Consider the following 16,446-nt stretch of genomic DNA (forward strand, 5'->3'; position numbering starts at 1 on the left):
CAGTTCACCAGTTTTGCTAGTTTTCCTAATCTTTGGGCTAAATTAATAGCATCGTGAAGGTCATATATATCATTTTATACTGACAGCTTGGTATGTACTTTACAGCTTGTATGTGCATTGTGTTCAGTGTGTACATAGGCTATTTACTTTTCAAATCTTGTGACAAATTATGCTTGCTGATGCTTGTATAAGGTATTATAGACAAATTATTAGAATGCATGTGCACCAGTAGAAATGGCCCAGGTTGAATAAAATAAATAAACATATGAATGAATATTTTATTCCCAGGATTATTTTTGTTGGGACAAAATAATGATATAGTTTGACGCTTTGAAATACAGTTATGTTAATCATAATAAAGTTACAAAGTTAAAAAATGATATAGAAATATTGTAAAATCAAACTTTTCCCCTCATAAGTTGTATCAAAACAACATATTGGGGAAATTGATGACAGATTTTGAAACTTTGATATGGAAAGATACCCCAGCCCTGTTGTCTCACCAGAGAAGATGAGCAGAAGTCTGATGATGATTACGAAAATGTTTTAAATAACTATTATCTACAAAAGTTTTATAACAATGTTTTATATAAAATGTTAACATAAAACGTCTTCTGTTATGATGTGAAGGGTTAATATAAAAACAGGGAAAATCTGTTCCAACTGACCAGCAGAGAACCAAAGGATAAGCAATAGATAAGATTAAAATCAGGGAAAATATGACACAACCTCCAATGGGGGAATAACAAACGTATAAACGTATAAAGTTAAAAACTCTTTTAACTTTGTTTATACGTTTTGTGTTATTCCCCCATTGGAAATCGATGTTGTGTCATATTTTCCCTGTTTTTAATTGTGATCACTTACTCATTCTTTCATTTTTTCTTGACAGTTTTTCATTTGCCCGCCCTATTCCTTTTAAAGGAATTTTTATTACATGTTATACACATAATAATTTTCCATCTAATTTGCATAATAAAATGTAAAAGGTGTTTCTAGATATAAACGCATTTTCCCAAAAATGGTGATTTTTAACCTTCAAAATAGCAAGTGGACCCCATTTTTTAATGGATTTCTATGAAATTTGGACAGAATGTACCTCAGGTCATTTGTCAAAAAATGTTGGAATTAGATTTCCCTGATTTTGTCCCCAATTTTTGTTGTTGCTGTTTTTGACCAAAATAAAGGCTTTAAAAAAATCTGACTCCAACATTTTTTTTAATATGGCTTTTCTCTTTTCCTATAGAAAAGTTCCTATATAGCTTATTTCCTTGGGTCCATAGACTATTTTGAAATTTGACACCTTCAAATCCAAGATGGCGGCCAATTGAATATGCAAATTATGTGAAAATCATTTTTTTCCTTTTAATGACCCAGTGGTCCTACAGACCATATTTGGTAATCATAGCACCTTTATTAAAGAAAAAGTGATTTTGATGAGGGTCTTCCCTTACCTTAAACAAAGGCCCTTTCGGGTGGAGCGGTTAGTGGGTTTTAACGGTTCTCGGATATGGTGTGTTTAAAAAGCCCTATAGTAGCCTAGGGCTACCACCCAAATCAAATGGTGCACCCAAGACAGTTCACTGCAGTTCCATGCAGTGGGGGGGCTTTAATAGTTTGATGAGATAATATATCACCGAGTGCGCTGCCTCAACACCTGTTTTGATGTTTTCTCGCTCTAAATTTATTGTCAGCTTTCGGTATCTGCATCTGTTAGCTACTGTGTAATCTCCAAAAGGATGTCTAACACAGGGCGCTGACGCGGAGCAAGGCAGCAGGCAATTAACGAAAAAGGGCCCTCATGGTTCAGAGGGTTGCAAGCTTGCAGCTGACGTTTGAAATTTTCCGTAGTTGGGGATTGTCTAATTGATGGAGGAAGTGAGTTCCACTGTGCCGTTGTCCTAGGGAGAAAGGAATACTTGTAGCAGTCCTTCTGAGTGGGTATTTTCCTAAATGAAGTAGCAGATGTTTGTCTAGTAACTCGGTGATGACTGGTCTCCCCCTTGATGCTAAATTTGCTGAGTTCAATAGCTGCAGATTGGTTTGTATCTTTGTATTTAGACGGGCTCTATCTCAGGCGTCTCTCTTCTAATGTGGCCCATTCAAGGTCTTTCTTCATGGATGTAACACTACTTTCCTTGCTGTAGTTCCCTGTAGCAAACCTAGCAGCACGATTTTGCACCGCTTCAATGCGATCAATGGATACTTGGTGATAGGGATCCCAAATTGTGCCACAATATTCAAGCTGCGGGCGCACAAGAGTCTTGTAGGCAATTGACTTCACTGCTGTACTGCAGTGATAGAAGTTTCTGCGAAGCAGACCCAGGGTTTTGTTGGCCTTGGTTGTGGTTTTATTGATATGCTGATTCCAATTGAGTTTATTGTTAATGTTGACCCCCCAAATAGGTGTGACTATCTGTAGACTGAAGTGGAACACCTCCCATGTTGTAGGCGTGAGTAACGGGGTTCTTCTTGTGGGTGATGTTTATTGAAAAACACTTTTTGGAGTTAAATCTCATGAGCCATTCTCTTGCCAAGAGCACAGGGAATTAATGTCTTGTCTGCTGGTGAGTTGATCCTCTTGTACATAATGCAATCATCTGCTAGTAGTCTAACTGTTGACTTCACCTTCCTAGGCAGATCGTTGATGTACAGGCGGAACATGGCGGGACCCAATACAGTTCCCTGTGGAACTCCAGAAGACACATGCACCCTTTCTGATAACTCTCCATCTAATACCACTTGTTGTGATCTCCGGGTTTTGCATCCACGAGAGTAAAGATCCTGCTATTCCGCTGTGCTTTAGTTTCTTTATCAGTCTCTGATGCGGAACCGTATCAAACGCCTTGCTGAAGTCCATTATGATACAGTCAACTTGGCCCTCCTGGTCCAGGACTTCAGCAAGGTCTTCGATTGTGGCTGCTAACTGCGTCTCGCAGGATCTCCCCTTTCGGAATCCATGTTGGTTATCCAAAAGAACTTCGTTGTCTTCCCAGTGATTCATTATTGTGTGGCAGATGATGTGCTCAAGTAATTTGCAAACCACTGAGGTTAACGAGATCGGGCGATAGTTCGATGGGAGGGAGCTGTTTCCTCCTTTAAATATTGGGACCACATTAGCGTGCAACCAGTCTACGGGAAGGATACCCCTATTGAGCGATTTTTGAAAGATACATTTGAGGATCGGGGCAATACTTGCAGCACATAATTTAAGGATGCGAGGAGTGATACCATCTGGACCGGGCGCTTTCTGCGGCTGCAGATCTTTGAGCAGTTTCTCCACCCCTTCAGTGGTGATCCTAATGCTCTGAATTCAGTTCAGGGACCTCATTAGGTTCCAGATTTGGGATGTTACTACAATCTTCATCTATAAATACAGACTGGAACTGTCTATTCAAAGCCTCCGCCTTGTCCTTAGGGCTAGCTGCAATACCTTTATCGGTATTGACTGTTCCAATGCCAAAGGCGTGTTGCCTCTTTGCTTTAAAGGCTCTTTAACAAAGTTCCAAAATGTCTTAGTATTGTTAGATAACAAACTGTCACCGATCACTTCAGAAACATATCTCTTATGTGCCTCACGGATACTACGGTCTATGTTGCGACGCATGGTTTTAAATTTTTCCCATTCTTCTGCCTTGCCAGACTTTTTGGCTTTATTATAGAGCCGCTGTTTCAGCTCCGGATAGCACGTTTGGTGCTATTGTCTACCCATGGAAGATTGAATTGAGAGGAGGACATCTTATTGGGGATATTATGCTGATCCATTGCCTCACTAAGGCCTTCCGTGAATTTAGTCCAAAACTCGTCCACAGACGACTGTTCAATTAATTCATCTGTATACATGGTATAGGAGTCACTTAATTTCTCAAGATCTTTTGTCAAACTTTCCACATCAGCTTTTTTGAACATATACACTTTGCGTTTTGGAGGTCTACTACGCTGGGGTTATACCGTAGAAACCCGTCTATAAGGAATAGAAGCGACTGTGATGATAGCATATTTCACGCTAGCGCCCTCCACAATATTATATCATTATGGAATTTGAGCAAATCATTTACCGACACAAGCAGGTATACAATGTATTATTTTATCTTTATTTCGCATCTCACGAGCATAGCTCACTTGGCAAGGCATAAGACTTTGGTTCTTTAGATCGGAAGATGGTGAGTTCGAGCCTCATCACGGTCACACAAACTTTTATAAACAAAATATTGTTCAAACTTTTCATTTATATTTTCTTGCATTTTCTAAAGACTCCTTTCGTGATCATTTTTTTTTTCATATTTAGTTTAATTTATTCTATTGTTTTTCTTTTATTGTTTCTTTTCTTTGTCTTTTTTTCTTGTTTAATTTTATTTTTCTTTATTTTTCTTTGATTCATATAATATTGGCAGGATAAGGAGAGGAGGAACTAAAGACCCATTCAGTGATTTGCTCATCCGGACGATCGTAAAAATCATCAAAATTCACCTTTGTCATTGTCATAGATGTGGTAACATAGCCTGCTAGTGGTTCAGCAGAAAACCGTGTGACACATAATATACATTTGGCTACATTTTATTATACGATAAATACGAATTTATTAAACATGGTAACAAATATTCTCTAGCAGATCGGTTATACGATGGAACTGGTAGGCATAGGCCTATTATAAATTCGGGATATTAAATATCTTCCTGACGAGACAGATCTGCGCATGTGGTCAAAGACGATTCCTTACTAGCCACAGACCGTCCGCTGGAATTAGTTGAATCGCTATGGCTGTTGGTCGGACCTCTCATCTCTCCACATCGATTGTGACCTATCCCCGACATTGCCCTTATGAACTCACATCCTCCTGTTTTATTCAATACGCTGGCGAAGTTACGTAATAATCGGATTAACTACCATAGCAATAGGTGAAAACAATTTTTGAATATACCGCGTTATACACTGATACGTTCAGACGGTACCTCTTCATTGAACCATATCATGCTGCACCTGTAAGATCTTTGAAAAGACCAGTATTGTATTCAATCTATGATTGCAGACATACACAGTACAGGTGATGAGCGTAACCTGCTTGTAGCGCAGCGCGATATGTTCAAAATTGTTTTCATCTATTGCTATGGTAATTAATCCGATTAATTACGCAACTTCACCAGCGTATAATGGCCGAATAAATTCTGACCATCACTTGGCTTGTTGGATTCGTCTATACTACAATTCGCTGTCGAAGTGACGTAATAATCGCAATAACTACCATCAAGCAGATTGCACTAATCACCCGCGTATGTCACCAAACATAGATTGAATACCACTCTTTTCATAAATACTAATCTTACATGGCGAGTGATTAGCATTTCTTTGACAACTATGGTTTAATGCATAGGTGCCACGTGAACGATGAAGTGCAGGGCTATATATTCGAAATTGTATTCATCAATTGCTATGGTAGTTAATCCGATTAATTACGTCACATCGACAGCGAATAGCCTATAGTATGGGTTCAAGTGGAACAAAAAATAGTGTATGTCCATTGCTAGCTATGGTAATTAATCATGTTAGTGTTTACATCACTACTTCGGTGAAGACAAGAGAAGTGTGCCTTCTCTACCAACGCCTGTGATATAACAGGTGCAAGCGAAACAAAATTGAATGACCAGAATAGTTTCCTTTGTCAGATGAATTGATTGAAGTTTTTGAAGACACTCTATTCTTGATGGGACAATAGATTCAAATATGGAATAATTATTATTCCTCATCTATTTTTTTATATTGAAAAAACTGCAATTGTGGCAACAGAACAATATTTATTTTGATTTCATTTCAAGTAGAAACAAAATCGTGCTTAAGCCAAAAACGCACCCTACCTCAAGAATTGGGATGGCACAAAGGTGCAACATAGGTTTTTATTGCAAAGACGAGGACAGACAAGTAGTTACAACACATCTGTCTAACCGTGGGTTTCGCTATTATTTAGAATAAATGCTTTTACTAGTTTCTATAAAACCACAAAATTACTATAAAAAAAAAAAACTAAAAAAAAAAAAAAAAAAAAAACACCAAAAATTAAAAGTAGAAAGGTAGATTTGAAGAAAGATAAAAAGAACATGTCAAAAAGTTAAAATTAAACGAGAATGAAAAAACGGAACCGGTGCCCGGACCATGCTCTCTTCAGCATGTCTTCAGTTCCAAAGGCTGACGCTCTATCAATTGAGCTATACGATCCTGATATACGAAACAGTCGTTATTATGTCAATACAATTGATTGGTGTTACAACATACTTAGATGGAATGCATAGCCACCCAGTGCCAGTATATATTTGCTCAAACTCCAAATACAACAAGCAACCAATTTTATTGAGGGCGTTTCTTAGGTATATCCTTGTAGACAGATGATGGTGGATGCGATATCGCTATTTTTGACGTCGCCATTGGATTAACACATAATCATGAAATCTTCACAAACAATTCTAAATTTGTTATGTGGTGTCAAAGCAAAATTATCTTACTCTAAAACCGTTGGGGTTCTGCAAAAGTACCCCACTGCAAGTATGTTAATTGTCCATTTATAATCGCTAACCGTGTATTGTGAATGGGGCTGTCAGCCCTGTATCTTCGCCAGCCTCGTACGTCCGTGTTGCGTGTCCTATGCCGCCTGCTTGTAGACGGGGTTTTACGGTATGCGCACAATTTCGTGATCACTAATCCCTGCGATCACATCAACATCTTGAACCAACTGAATTCTAGTAAAGCAAAGATCCAAAATGCTGTTGAGGCGTGTAGGTTTCGTAACAATCTGGTGATAGTTCATGTTCGCTGAAATATCCATCATTTTCCTGCTGGGACCTGGGTATCTACCCCCTGGTTTAAAAGTATTATCACACCAGTTCACGTCAGGGAGGTTAAACATGTTAAAGTCACCAAGTAATAACCACACATGGGCATGATTGGGTAATTTGTTTAAAGATTCCTGAAGATGATCCATGTAACTGGTGTCAGTGCTCTGCGATCTATAAACGCACCAACATAAATGGGTAGTAACCCAAGCTTAATTTTAAATTTAAAAAAAATCCATTAAACTTGCTACAACTGAAGTGTGTCAAATTTGCTGCATATCTTGAAGAAATCATGCAATTTCGAAATAAGAGGAATTTAATATTGAAAAAAAAAATGCTTTTTTTGTGTGTGAATGTTACATGTGGATAATTTATTACTATGAAACATGTCAAACAATTTATAATTATTAATTGTTGTCTGTTTACTTTCATTTTACAGGAAGAAAAGAAGCGATAGATGGTGGAATCGACCTTGGTCTGACGCCAATGATGGGTGGGTAGTCAACTTTCAATACATTATGCACACTAAATAAAGTATCAGGTTTTGAAATTGATCAGCCAAAAACTTTTACGGCCTACATTATTTCGGGACAACGTTTTCTGCGATGCGAAAAATAGGGTTGTCCGCACCCTAATAAAACGCCGAATTTTCTTTTTGTTTACGTTAAGGGATCTAAAATGAGCGTTTATTGCGTTTCGACAGTATTTTTTGTGGGACATGAGAGCACCTCAGACCTATCGAATTGCATTCTGAATACGAAGCATGTCTTTCTGATATCAAATAATTTTAATTTTTGAAAATCACAATATAATACAAATTTTATGACAAATTATAAAAATTTGATATTTTTCAAATTTTGATATATAACAGTCCTCGGAGTAAATTATATAAATCTACTGACATATTCTTAAAGTGTATGTAGCAGGGAGGAAAAGCCGACGGTCAATTGAAAATTTTGACGTTTCATAAAATTTTCAATTGATCGTCGGCTTTTCATCCCACCTACATACACTTTAAGTATAAAGCATCAGATTTGTAAAGTTTACTTCAAGTACTGTTAAATATCAAAAATATCAATTTTTAATGATTTGCCATAAAATGTGTTTTAAATTGCGAATTTCAAAAAATCAAAATTATTTGATATCAGAATGACATTCTTCGTATTCAGAATGCAATTCGATATGTCTGATGTTCTCTAATGTCCCAAAATAAATACTGTCCAAACGTTCATACCCCAGCCCTTAAGGGGGTCAAATTAAGTTAGTCAGTTTTAAAAGCACTGAAAGTACCCGTCGGACTAACTCACCTCCAATAAGAAATTCACTCGCAGACTACTTTTTTGTCTAATATCCGGCCACTGAATATATATTAACTATTCCTGAGATTAGTAATAATGGTCTCAGACTATTCATACCTCATGTAGGCAATCGGATTTTATTCGTCACCCCCATAAGCAATAAATTTTGTCAACATGACTCAAACGGGTCAATGTCCTTTTTGGAAATCAAAACCTATTGGCCACACATCTTGAGAATTATGGTCATTATCTTTTTTACATAATGATATTATTAACCTCTCTATTCAAGATGGCTCAAGACATTTATCCTTTACCTGCAAATCCAAATTAATTGTGTATAATGTGCACTCCGCGTACTACGCGCAGTGCTTTCGCACGCGTTCGCGTCGTGTAGGCTTGATTCATTTTTCGGGCGGGTTGATGCATTTATATTTGGTTCTATTTTCCAATATTTTTAGTGATAATTATTTTGTTATATAGCAAATATCACGTGTTTTTTCTTCTCGTGTATGAAATAGGTTAATGAACACGTATTACTAGTTGCTCGAGAAATTAGACAAAATAATGCACTTGCGCTGATGTTGATGGGTCTAATGCACACACCCCCCTTCGGGGCTTGTGCATTGGACGCATCAACATCAGCGCGCGTGCACTATTTTGTCAAATTTATCTCCCAACCAGTAATACGCGTTCATTATCTTAATACTAATTACGGCGTGTCCGTCCTCTGTCCGCGCGCTATCGCGTTCGCGTCCGCGCGTTTCGCGTTCACGCGGTGCACTATCGCGTGCTCGCGGTGCGCTATCGCGGAGTATCAACGGGAGTGTGCGCGGAGTACAGTGCGAGCATCGGAAAAGCATTACAGTGTGACTAACAGGTGCATCTCATCGGACCAATACTATTTTCTAGACAGGATTAACATAAAAATCATCAGTTATGGTATAACCCGTTTGCGTTGAATTTCGGGGTATTTTGGGGTCCTCAATGTGGTAGCAGGGCAGGGTTTGAAAGAGGTGAACGATGGGTTTTCAGATTATGGGTACCGAAGTAAGCGTCACAGCTACAAAACAGAGTTGATTAATCATTGAGCGACGTATATCGTAGTAGTTTGAAAGGTTAGGACAAGTATTATGGGTAACGGGTGTTGGGTAATTATAGATAGGCCTATCACGAGAACCGCCCAACCCGAGAACCGCGAAATCTAGTTAATTATAATCATTGAATATATAAAAAGATGAGATTATCACTTTTTCGTTCATAACATTTATTTCATACACTCTTTGATAGCGAGAACCAATCAGAGCAAGGGTTATAAAAATACGAAACATGCATTGATTGTGTATATTGTGCACTCCGCGTACTACTCGCATTGTTTCGCGCGCGTTCGCGTCATGTAGGATTGATTCATTTGTCGGGCGGGTTGATGCATTTATATTTCTTTCTATTTTCCAATATATTTTGTGATAATTCGTTATAAAAACAGAAAAATCACGCATTTTTCTTTCTTCTCGTGTATGAGGAATTAGACAAAATAATGCACTTGCGCTGATGTTGATGCGTCTAATGCACTCCCCCTTCGGGGCTCGTGCATTAGACGCATCAACATCAGCGCGTGTGCATTATTTTGTCTAATTTCTCTCCCAACAAGTAATACTTGTTCATTAACCTATAAATCATGTATAAGAACCTAAAATTTCACTGGGCTTATGAGATAAATATGAGCTTCTGATGTTAAAATGTCCACTTTTTTAAAAGGATAAAAATTAGTGTTCAACCAAAGATCCTAGAGTCACACCAATTAAATACATTGCTGTCTGTTTGCTTTTTATACTACAGGACGACTCCCACTCCCGGGAACACTACCCCTTCCCCGCCGTCGTCGTTTCTCTCTGGTGATAGAACATGGTTTGGAGGGTGAGTGCAGTGGTGCTTTCAAACACTATCAGATTCCTATTGCTGCCGACCCTAGAGGTCCACAGCTACCCAGCTACTTTATGGCTACTCTTAGAGTACTAGTTCAGTACCAATCCAGTACCAGTGTTTGTTTGTTAATTTCTTCTTTATACTGGGTCCATATTCAGGGGAAAATTTAAGTATTCCCCTGTTTCTTCCATATGGCCCAGTGTGTATATTGAACGTGTGATTGCAATGTGTGTACTCTAGAGTACCCACAGATACTCTAATGAAGTAAGCTTGGCAGCAGTGTGGGGCGGCAGCACTACTAATCTGAGAGTGAAATTTTAATCACCGAACGATAACAATGTAATGTTTAGACTGACCATAGTATGGACATGCTTTACATTATCCAATTTCAAAACAAAGGAATTATTGAAAATAATACGAGAATTTAATTCAATTTTTAATAAATTGCCATAACAAGCTATAATATTTGTATTTGTATTAACATTTTTATTATATTGCGAATTAAAACAAAATCAAAATTATTTGACTGCAGGATGTCATTCCTCGTATTCAGAATGCAATTTGGTGTGCCTGTTGTGCTCTCAGGTACCACAAAAAATACTGTGCAAAGCTGAGTGCCCAAGCCCTTAAGGTTGGATAATTTATTTATTTAAGTGAAACTTTCAAACTGACTTCTTATTAATAAATGGATGTCCGTTTGCTTAAAACAGAGGCGTCGATCGTAACACTTTTTCATCATCGTCTCTGTCTGGTGGTGGAACTTGGTCAGTGGTTCTTTGTAGACCTAAGGGGCAATTTAGTTGGATATCCCTAGTGAGCGGCGGTTGTTAGCGGTCTTAAGCGGTTGTTTTAAAAATGTCTGTTTGCTTTAATTACAGTTGGAATAGAACCAACAATCGTAACACTTCCTCATCAACGTTTCAGTCTGGTGACGGAACTTGGTTTGGCGGGTGAGTCACTTACTTTCAAAAATGTTAATCACCAAACAGCAAAATCCTAGGGATGAAATCAAAACTCGACCGGTGATTGACCGCCGGTTCCGTCCGGTTTCTATTGTTCTAGAACAATGGAAACCGGACGGAACCGGCGGTCAATCACCGGTCGAGTTTTGATTCATCCTAATTGGGAGATAACATCTGAAAATAGTAGACTGTTCCACGTAATTTTCATATGCCTTTTCATCATACTCATAACATATCCAAAGTTATTGTGATGATACTTGTCAAGTATGCATGAAACTCATTCTTTTCAATTCGAACCCAATGACCAATATTAAAATGAGCTGATCATTTTTACTGAAGGAGATAAGGTAAAACATTGTAAAATATTGCCGACAACTTGCTATACTGTAATTGCCAATGCTTGAAAGATAACATATATAAAAATGACTATGGCATACTTTAAAAGCATTGAATTTCACAATGAGCGATAATAAAATAATTATCGTGGGGGGAAAAGAAAAGAAAGAATGCAATTTTCGTGTTATGTTTGGATGATTTATACTTATTATGAAAGCTGTCGATACATTGATGTCAGTTTGCTTCAATTACAGGTGGAATGTAAGTGACGATGGAACTTGGTCTGGCGGGTGAGTCACTTACTTTCAAAATGTTAATCACCAAACAGTAAAATCCTGATTGAAAAATAGCATCTGAAAATATATAAAGTGGACTGTTCCACGAAATTTTCATATGCCATGTAATAATATTCATCATGCTCATTGTAAAGTTCTTGTGATTATACTTGCAAGTATGCAAGAAACACATTGTTTTCAATTCGAACACAATGACCAATATTAAAATGAGCTAATATGTTTGCTGAAAGGAGATAAGGAAAACATTGTAAAATATAGTCGACAACGTGCTAAGTATTTCCACAAAATATATGATTACTGTAATTGTGGAAGCCAATGCTTGCAAAATAACATATATAAAAACGACTATGGCATGCTTTAAAATAATCGGATTTCACAATGAGCGATACTAAATTATCGTGGGGGAAGAAAATGTGAAAGTTGTTCAAAAAGTCTTCTTGTTGATACATTGATGTCTGTTTGGTTTACTTACAGGTGGAATAGAACCAACGATGGAACTTGGTTTGGCGGGTGAGTCACTTACTTTCAAAATGTTAATCACCAAACAGTAAAATCCTGATTGGAAAATAGCATCTGAAAATATATAAAGTGGACTTTTCCTTGGACTGTTCCAAGAAATGTTCATATGCCATGTAATAATATTCATCATGCTCATGACTATGCAAGTATGCAAGAAACTCATTCTTTTCAATTCGAACCCAATGACCAATATTAAATGGACAGAGCTGGTATGAGCTGATCATGTTTTCTGAAGGAGATGAAGTAAAACATTGTAAAATATAGCCGACAAGTTGGTATTTCAATCCCCATGTCACAGGAGAAATTGCCCAAAATTGTCAAAATATACCAAAGTTACACAATGTTTCATTAAGGTGCATAGAATTTTATAAAATCATGGGGGAAAAGAAAAGGAACGAATGCAATTTTCGTGTTATATAAAAGCTGTTTAAAAGCTTTATTGTTGATACATTATAATGCATGTTTGCTTTAATTACAGTTGGAATAGAACCGACGATGACGATCGTAACACTTCCTCATCAACGTTTCAGTCTGGTGACGGTACTTGGTTTGGCGGGTGAGTCACTTACTTTCAAAATGTTAATCACCAAACAGCAAAATCCTAATTATCCCCAGACAGAAATAAAACAACACGTTGACAACTTTTTGCGACTCATGTCGACATTAGAAAAAGATCAGTGAATTTATTCACCAAATGTTTGTTAACAAAGAAAACTGGAATCGGCCAATACACAAGCAGCCCAAAATTGGACAAGCGATTGCTGGTACTATACTTTTCTGGTGATGGTGGTTACCTAAAAGTAGCAAAAGGGCAAAGCATGCTAGCAAGCACGCAAAAAGCAAAAGGGCAAAACAAGCATGCTAGAGACAACTTTGTTGATGTGAATATACCTCATGACGAACTCCGCCGGGACATCCTGGAGTCCATGTAAGTTGACTCATAAAAAAAAAACCTTTAAAAGGATGTACCGGGACAGGAATGATTTCATGTGAAGATTAAATAATCCTTCTGAAAGATGCTTGTAATGTGTAATATTTGACAGGCGAGACATGGTTTTAAAATGACAATTGTGATTCAAGGATGTACATCTAATTGATTGACCTTGGTTGGATGCTTGCAATTAAACATATGGGGTAATCTCTGATAATTATGTGATATTGTTGGCTGGCAAAATAGGGAGATTTTGGATGGTGGGAAGTACTAGTCATAAAAAGCCCAGATAAATAATAAGGAGACAACTTTACCCGGTATGAAAATACCTACGTGGTGAGCTCCATTCGTGATTACCTATAGAGCAGGTTGCTCACTAAAATGCCGCGGTCTTAGCAAAGCTGAGGCCTTCAAATATAAAGAGAATTGGATCAAAGCATGATCTCAATGAAAAAGCAAACATTGACTGGCTGAAACCTTCGTTTTCCATATAAATACATAGCGTGCTCCACTAGACTACTGAAGCCATAATTGCTATTCAGGAAGATTACCTGACAGAAAAATAATGATTGTTTTGAAATAACTGGTTAAGTTAATGTAAGAACTACACTATTACATTAAATATCAAAAATTCGGACAGAAAAACTGCCTCTTACACACTTCACGTATCAATTATACCCTAAGTATCGAGTAACATTGCCCTCATTTTGTGGTGAATATATCTGCTTGGTTGGCTTTGTTACTCGACTAGTAATAGTAATAAATACCCACTCTACCTATTCACGAAGCCTCATGATAATTCTTATACTAATTCTGGAAAGTATTTCATATTTTGTTTTGAATATGAATAAAATCTTCAATCAATATATTCCCTACCTCCACCATTAATGGGTGTGGTGGGTGGGAGAAATTTTTTCACCGATCTTTCTCCAATGCTTCATCGACAAAGAATGACGCTCTAGCTCACAAGCATGGCGTCGAGCAAGCAGTACCGACACACGTGATTGGACCCCACATCGCACCAACGAATCACGCCATTGGCCAAAGCTAGTTACGAACCTGACCTTTGACCCGGCCTGAAACTTTCTTTCTGCAGGTGATAAATTGAGTTTCACCGCGATATACGCAATGAAACTGTATTGTGAGATAACATAACATCTTAAATAATAGGCATGTTTTAATATCATCGAATTTCACGATGAGAGATAATAAATTATCGTGGGGACAAAAGAAAAGAAAGAATGCAATTTTCGTGTTATGTTCGGATGATTCATAATACAAAGGCTGTTTAAAAATTCTTGTCTATCAATTGATGTACGTTTTTTTTTTTCAAATTAAAGGTGGAATGTAAGCGATGATCGCAGCACTTCATCACCTTCGTCATCTGCGACAACACCGTCTAGTGACGGGACTGGGTTAGGCGGGTGAGTCACAGATTCTTTGGACAGGTTTGAGCTGCGCTGATCTTTGCCGAAGGAGATCAACTGTTATCTGGACCTTTATCAATTTGGACCTGCAACAAAAAAGGAATTACTGTTAAGAAGAAAGAATGCATTGTTTCTTGTTATGTTCGGATAATATTACATTAATATCAAAGCGGTTGAAACCGACTATAGACTCTGAAGTATGAGTATATTGATGTCTGATTGTTTTAATTGCAGGAAGAATGTCAATATAAGTGATGATAGCAGCACTTCGCCACCAGCGTCTCTGTCTGGAGATGGAACTTGGTTTGGCGGGTGAGTCACTCTTTAATAATATTAGGGACCGTTCAATATTTATGCCAGGCGGAGTGGGTGTTGTAAGGGGGCATTCTATTTTTGGGGGTCTTGGGGGATTTGATTTTACCATGAAGGGGGAAAAGTTTAGTTGTAAATGGAGAAAAGGGGGAAACAAAGGGGACTCCGATAATTTTGAGCGGACGCGAGGGGGAACGTGACAACTGGCATAAATTTTGAACGGTCCCTTATGAATGAACAGTTTTGAAATGCGCGGATCTTGTGTTTGCTGAAGGAGAAAAAAGCAAAACACTGTTAACTGTTATCTGGCGCCTTTAACAACTTAGAATTATTGGAAAGAAGAAAGAATGTATTTTTTGATGTTATGTTTGGATAATTTGTATTGGGCTATTCCATTTAAAATTCACACTACCCGTGTGGAAGATTTTGGAAATATGATCCACAGGGGGAGTATGAATTTCAAATGGAATGGGCACATTTAGGCAACAGTTCCATTTGAATTTCATACACCCTCTGAGAAAGATTCAACCTGAATCTTCAACAGAGGGAAGATAAGTTTCAAATGGAGCTCCCTAATGTGCTCATTCCATCTGAAATTCTTTCTCCCCTGTGGAAGATATTTCCAAAATCTTCCCACGGTTGTTTGGTGGGATCATTTATTAGATTTTCAAACAAAACACCGTGTACAACCAAATCTTAGGCTTAAACAGCTAAAAGTGATATCATGCTAATGTATACAGATGCTTTTGAGCCATTCTCAACTTTAATTTCCCCTCTTAAACAAAAATTATTCACTTTTATCGTATTTTTTAAAGCTTTTTCGGATATAAAATGTATCTATTTATGACAAAATTGGTGGCGCTATTTAATTACTGGAAATTACTCTTTCAAGCTTTTAATACAAATAATTCCTTTAAATGTTTGATAAAATGAATATGTTTATAAAATTTCTTTGTTGCTTCTTTCTCCTATTCTAGCTGTTTTAAAGGCAATATTAATCACCTAACCCATGCAAATAAAGAAATATGATTTAGGATAAAAAAGCGCCATCTATAGTTTGTATTTAGTTAATAATGAAGCCAATTCTATATACATCAAACAACCGTGTTCCACAGGGGGAGTGTGGATTTTAGATGGAATATCTCATTGATGTCTGTTTGCTTCAATTACAGGTGGAACACTGGTGATGGTACTTGGTCTGGCGGGTGAGTCACTTACTTTCATTGTTAATCACCAAACAGTAATTGGGAGATAGCATCTCAAATAATTGGGACTGTTCTACGTAATTTTCATATGGCTGTGGACATAGGCGAAGATCCCGGGGGGATGGTCCATACAATCACCCCCCCCCCCCAATATTGACGCCTGATAATGGGTTTTTGACCAAATTAACCCCATATTTGCCCATTTTAGCCCCAAAAGTGCAAATTTTCTGCTTTTACAACATATTTTATCAGTTTAGCTTCAAAATAGTAACAAATTTTCGCGCGCGAACATAAACTTATTCTGTCGCCTAAAGGTGCTGGATCGACCATACTTGAGGAATTTTTTTCCAACTCCACCCCCCATGTCAAAAAGAAATCTACGCCACTGGCTGTGGATACGATAACACTATCATGGA

At 37.6% G+C, this 16,446-nt stretch overlaps 1 protein-coding gene and 1 long non-coding RNA gene across 2 annotated transcripts in view; both read left to right on the forward strand.

The window, feature by feature from the left end:
* The window catches only part of LOC140157892 (uncharacterized), a 28,560-nt gene extending 18,523 nt beyond the window's left edge, over nt 1–10,037 (forward strand). Inside the window, exons 2-3 of the mRNA XM_072181139.1 lie at nt 7,261–7,314; nt 9,956–10,037. Coding sequence (XP_072037240.1) covers nt 7,261–7,314; nt 9,956–10,037 — 136 coding nt within the window. The remainder of the gene's footprint in view (nt 1–7,260; nt 7,315–9,955) is intronic.
* Nucleotides 10,038–10,942: 905 nt separating this feature from the next.
* On the forward strand, nt 10,943–14,811 carry LOC140156385 (uncharacterized). Its single transcript, XR_011859545.1, has 3 exons — nt 10,943–10,992; nt 14,427–14,510; nt 14,748–14,811. It is a non-coding gene; the product is annotated as an uncharacterized lncRNA (long non-coding RNA).
* The last annotated feature ends 1,635 nt before the right edge of the window (nt 14,812–16,446 follow it).

Source organism: Amphiura filiformis, chromosome 7, assembly GCF_039555335.1.
Source record: "Amphiura filiformis chromosome 7, Afil_fr2py, whole genome shotgun sequence".
NCBI classification, from domain to species: Eukaryota; Metazoa; Echinodermata; class Ophiuroidea; order Amphilepidida; family Amphiuridae; genus Amphiura; species Amphiura filiformis.